Consider the following 5,723-nt stretch of genomic DNA (forward strand, 5'->3'; position numbering starts at 1 on the left):
CTGGATAACAGGCATTCGTATGAGACTGAGAAATGCTCTAAATCCCTGCGTGAAAGTTCAATACTCCGAAATGAAAACTGCAGCAACGTGATTCTGATATACTGTAGTTACTTGCAAAGCACACAGTTACAGATCGGTCTCTGGGCCCACAGTTAGCAATCAAGTTCTCAGAAATATATTAATCCCACAGTAAAGACAGAGACTTTCAACCCGTGACTCAAGAAAAATTTTAAATAGGGACTTTCTTTCATCTCTCTCCAACTCCGTGCAGGTGAGAACGAGTTCCATCAACCCCAAACCTAGAAAACACTCACATTCTTAGAATCCCTACAGTGTAGAATTCGGCACACCGACCCTCCGAAGAGTAATCCACCCAGACCCATTCCCTATTATTCAAGCCCTGATTGATGCACGTAACCGACACATCCCGGAACGTTATGGGCAGTTAGCATGGTCAATTCACCTCCCTGCACGTCTTTGAATTGAGAGAGGAAAACTGAGCACCCGGAGGAAATCCACTCGGACACGGCGAGAATGTGCAAAATCCACACACACAATCACCCACTGGAATCGAAGCAGGGTCACTGGCGCGGTGAGGCAGCAGTGCTCACCACTTAGTGTTATTTCCAGCGCAGAGACAGGACCAGAAACAGACATGCGGAGCTAGAAACACACCCTTCCACTCCCACATCATCACAATAACGAGCAAAAGGAAACCGAGCCATTACCACAGTCACTTTCTGTATCACAGACAAAAAACAAATCTCCCTCAGTCAGACTGACAGTTACAGAATCACCATCCACTTCACATTTCGTTGTAGATTCTGACAGTTCCACATTGGATCTCACACTAACCAATCAGAGAGACTCAATATTTGGAAATGCTTCCGTGTAAACTACCCAATCAGGAACTAGGTCTTCCTCTATCCTTCATTAGCATTGAAGACGTCATCACGCTATACAAAAGGGGCTCCGAGCTCGCTGTCCCTTATTCTGTGTCTGAAAGTGAGCCATGTTATGGCTGATGAGAAGATAGCACAGCAAGCCTCCAAGAAGGGCGCGAAGAAAATTATCAAGAAGGCGCCAGCGAAGGGCGGTTAGAAGAGGAAAAGGTCCAGGAAAGAAAGTTGTTTTATCTACATCTACAAAGTGATGAAGCAGGTTCACCCCGACACTGGCATTTCTTCCAAAGCCATGAGCATCATGAACTCGTTCATCAACGATATTTTCGAGCGCATCGCGGGGGAGGCTTCTCGCCTGGCCCATTACAACAAGCGCAACACCATCAGCTCCCGGGAGATCCAGACCGCCGTGCGGCTGCTGCTGCCCGGGAGCTGGCCAAGCACGCCGTGTCGGAGGGCACAAAGGCGGTGACCAAGTACACCAGCTCCAAGTGAAGGACCGCATTGCACTGAAACAAACACATCCACAACCCAAAGGCTCTTTTAAGAGCCACCTACAACCTCCCTGAGACAGCTGAACCGTTTCTTTAAGGGTTGTTTGTTTTAGTTTGCGTGTGATTCTTGATAAGGCATTTTAATTTCTTGTACTATATGTTTTTGTGCTAATAAGTGCTTTGCAAATTATTTGGGAGTGGGGTGGAGAGAGCAGATCAAGCTCCAGTGAGTCATTTTACATCTTGTTTGTTCATCCCTGGCAGACAATTGCCCACGTCTTTCCGTCTCATGGTTGATTCATTTTACCTTCTGATTTACTTTACATTTCCATGATGCGGGTCGTCTTAAATATCGACTTAAAAAAACGTGTCGATGCTGAGCCGGTGAATGTTGTGTCCTGGTTTATGAGCATATCGGGGTGGTATTGAAATGTGAAAAGAAAACAGGTTGCAGACTGCAGTCTTTGGCCTGTTTTGTTTCAGATTCTTCTCAAGGTTTAGAAAATAACCCAATCTCAAGATCAGAAATGGACAGATACAGATCGGCAAATGAGGGAGAGTAAGACCGTGTGAAGTACACATTTTTAAACTAAACCTAAATTAACATGCGAATTAATGTTTTTTAAACTTATTCAGTTTTTTGTACTTATTTCTTAGTGTAAGACATACTCCTTTGTTTGGAAATTGGCGGGCTTTTCAAATTTGATAGAAAGCGGTTGATGATTTGGCGCCGGTACTTTCCGCCCTCCTCGGATTGGGGAATGAGGCAGATATCTGATTGGTCCCATTGTCCAGCCCCTCCTAATGTTGTTCCAATTCCCAATCAGAAACGGCCGCCCCCACCATTCCTCCCGAAGGTATAAGAGGCCGCAATGTGGGCGGAGGAGCGCCGGTCTATCTGGCTGCGGTGCTGGAGTATCTGACGGCTGAAATCCTGGAGCTGGCCGGCAACGCGGCCCGGGACAACAAGAAGACCCGCATCATCCCCAGGCACCTGCAGCTGGCCGTGCGCAACGACGAGGAGCTCAACAAGCTGCTGGGAGGGGTGACCATCGCTCAGGGCGGGGTGCTGCCTAATATCCAGGCCGTGCTGCTGCCCAAGAAATCCGCTGCTGCTGGATCTGCTAAAAAGTGAAGAGACCATCCTTGAATTTGACAACCCAAAGGCTCTTTTAAGAGCCACTCACAGCATCTGTGAAATGAGCGAGTCCGTCATCTCTGTCGGATTTATTTTACTTTTAAGGTGGAGAAGCTTGACTTTTATATCGGAGATCAGTCAATCAATATCGCCTTGGTTTTGAATACTTGTGGTTTGGACATGCTGATTTTGGACTGGGGTGTACAAAATCACGCAACACCAACTTATAGCCCAACAGGTTTATCTGTATGCACTAGCTTTCGCAGCTTTCATCACATAGAATATAAGAGCGTAAGACAGAATTTTTCGCAAAAAAGTGTTCAGTGTGATGTAACTGAAACCATATATTCAAAAAAAGACCTGGATTGTTTCTTAATCTCTAATCTTTTACAATGACCATGTTTTTACAAATATAAATCGCAGAACATCTAAATGTTACGTTGTCAAGTGAACTTGAACAACTGATAATGCCACAATGGCCAGACTGATTCGAATCTAAAGAAAATGGATTCAGATTCTTACAGCTTTTGAGCGTAGCACACACACTCGTACACGCACAGGCACTCACGGAGACCTTCTTTCATACGCTCACACAAACTGTCCCTCACTCATGCACGCACGCACCCTCTCAGTCGTACGCGTATATCCCTTTGCACTCGCGCGCATACACTCGTACCACCCCCACCCCGCCACATGGTGAATTTGTACTTAGAGAATGACAAATGTACCCGATCGGGTTTGACTTTGGTTTCACATTCCCTTTAACTGCATCAGGAAGAGCTGAATTGAGCGGCCAATTTCCCTCTGCGCTATGTTCACTAGTGTGTTCATAGACAGGCTTTCTTCTCAGAGAGAGAGAGAGAACATATTAAATACCCACGAGTGTTTTGTTTTCCAGCTGTAAAGGAGGGAAGGGGGCAAATTGAGATTGTATGAACTACAATTCTGTAATCGATAGATAAATCAACGTGTTCTCATCTGTAAAACTTCGCGCTCTTTTCTACATGTTAGTGGGATTTTCAAATTTGAAAATGAGCCGTTGATCTTTTGGCGCCAATTCTATATCATCCCCCATTAGTTTAAATCCTCGAATCTATAACAACAAAATCTGCGATCACCAGAGATCTGAGTAGTTGGAACTTGGCTGCCACTATCTGTGACTTTCTTGTTTAACTGACTCATCATTAATGCTATACTCAGCTCCTATGCACTTCCGAAAATACCAATGTCTGCAAGTAGCAAGTCGATCTCTTGGCGCCAAATCTTTCCCTTCTTCCAATAATAAGCCATATGAATATCAAGACAGAGAGGGAGATTCGCGAGAATTTATAATCCACCACCACAATATCATGTTAAAATTATATTCCACAATTTTATAATACATTCTGCGAACACGGGAGATCTCATTAGTTATGACTTCACTGCCCATGTCAATATCGCTTATATTGCCTATTTACTTTCTGGTTTTATAATTACAATAGCAATGCAACCCATCGTTTCCTGCTCTCTCTGGGTTGTTTATTGGCTCTTAAAAGAGCCGTTGTGTTTCTCTCTCTCTCGGGATGAATGTGCCGGGCCGGCCAGGCTCCGCTTAGGCGCGCTCCCCGCGGATCCGGCGGGCCAGCTGGATGTCTTTGGGCATGATGGTGACCCGCTTGGCGTGGATGGCGCACAGGTTGGTGTCCTCAAACAGCCCCACCAGGTAAGCCTCGCTGGCCTCCTGCAAGGCCATCACCGCCGAGCTCTGGAAACGCAGGTCGGTCTTGAAGTCCTGAGCGATCTCTCGCACCAGGCGCTGGAAGGGCAGTTTGCGGATCAGCAGCTCGGTGGATTTCTGGTAGCGGCGGATCTCCCGCAGAGCCACCGTGCGGGGCCCGTGGCCGGAGCGCTCTTGCGGGCCGCTTTGGTCGCCAGCTGCTTGCGGGGAGCTTTCCCTCCGGTGGATTTGCGCGCTGTCTGCTTGGTCCTGGCCATTCTCTCCAACTCTCTGGAATACACACACACAGGCTGCTGCTGGCAATGCTGAGGCTGCTGCAGTGCTGCCTTTTGAAGGGAATGGAGAGCCCGCCCTAGAGCTGCGATTGGATATAGACCCGCCCCTCAGCTCACTGAGAAACCGCTCCGGAAGGGGCAGGAAAAGAAGCATTGGAGGCTGATTGATTCACTTGGACAATTTCAAAAAGCCCGCCGGCCGATTTCACCCTCACAAAGCCGGAGATGAAATTCAACATGAAGAAGCAAAACACCATGGGGCTCCAATTAAGATAAACGTTGATACTTTATAGCAGTATTTTACACTCCAGTTAGCAGTGAGGGCGGACAGGAGGCGGGATCACTGCCTGATCTGTCTGGAACAGGCAGGAGGAAAACGCGGGCTGTATAACAGCCCGGACAAACTGAATGGGAAACGGTTGTTAATGAAGCTGTGCACCCGCGCCGCTTTAAACAAAGAGACTGAAACATGGCCCACTGTCCTTCGGCAAAGTTACCCAATCTCAGCCTTCATAAGTACATCTTTTTAAAATCAATTGCAGTGAACCTGAATACAATTGACATTGTAGCCTTCCAAATAAACCTGTCCGTATAACGTGGTGTTGTGTCAATGTTAACAACTCACATTGAAACAGGCCGATGGAAAGATCAAAGCTCAAAAGTACTATCCCCACAAAGCATGAAATACAAATACTGCAATATATAACATTAGTGTTTGGGCAGGATTACCAATCGCGATGTGGTGTATTAAACGTGCAATAACCTGGTACAGAACAGCATCCCCTCCCTCTGTGCCCTCTCCGTCCTCAGGTCTCCGCTCTCAATGGGAAGATTTGGGGGGGCGGCTCTGAAAAGAGCCTTTGGGTTCGCTGGAAAAGGGGGGCTTTCTGCTCAGCCGCCGAATCCATAGAGAGTGCGGCCCTGGCGTTTCAGAGCGTACACCACATCCATGGCAGTGACCGTCTTGCGCTTGGCGTGCTCAGTGTAGGTGACCGCATCCCTGATCACATTCTCCAGGAAAACCTTCAGCACCCCGCGGGTCTCCTCGTAGATCAAGCCCGAGATGCGCTTGACCCCGCCACGGCGAGCCAGGCGCCGGATGGCTGGTTTGGTGATGCCCTGGATGTTATCACGGAGCACTTTGCGGTGCCGCTTCGCCCCGCCTTTTGCCAGGCCTTTGCCTCCTTTACCTCTTCC

At 47.8% G+C, this 5,723-nt stretch overlaps 1 protein-coding gene and 2 pseudogenes across 1 annotated transcript in view; 1 reads left to right on the forward strand and 2 right to left on the reverse strand.

Moving 5' to 3' along the window:
• The first annotated feature begins 953 nt into the window (after window positions 1-953).
• Window positions 954-1,438, forward strand: LOC122547888 (annotated as a pseudogene).
• An 881-nt stretch (window positions 1,439-2,319) lies between these two features.
• On the reverse strand, window positions 2,320-4,599 carry LOC122547889 (annotated as a pseudogene).
• A 78-nt stretch (window positions 4,600-4,677) lies between these two features.
• Window positions 4,678-5,723, reverse strand: part of LOC122547890 (histone H4-like) — a 2,515-nt gene continuing 1,469 nt past the window's right edge. Inside the window, exon 2 of the mRNA XM_043686457.1 lies at window positions 4,678-5,718. Within this exon, the coding sequence (XP_043542392.1) occupies window positions 5,418-5,718 (301 nt within the window). The 3' untranslated portion in view covers window positions 4,678-5,417. The remainder of the gene's footprint in view (window positions 5,719-5,723) is intronic.

The sequence above is a fragment of the Chiloscyllium plagiosum genome, unplaced genomic scaffold, assembly GCF_004010195.1.
Source record: "Chiloscyllium plagiosum isolate BGI_BamShark_2017 unplaced genomic scaffold, ASM401019v2 scaf_11504, whole genome shotgun sequence".
NCBI lineage: Eukaryota > Metazoa > Chordata > Chondrichthyes > Orectolobiformes > Hemiscylliidae > Chiloscyllium > Chiloscyllium plagiosum.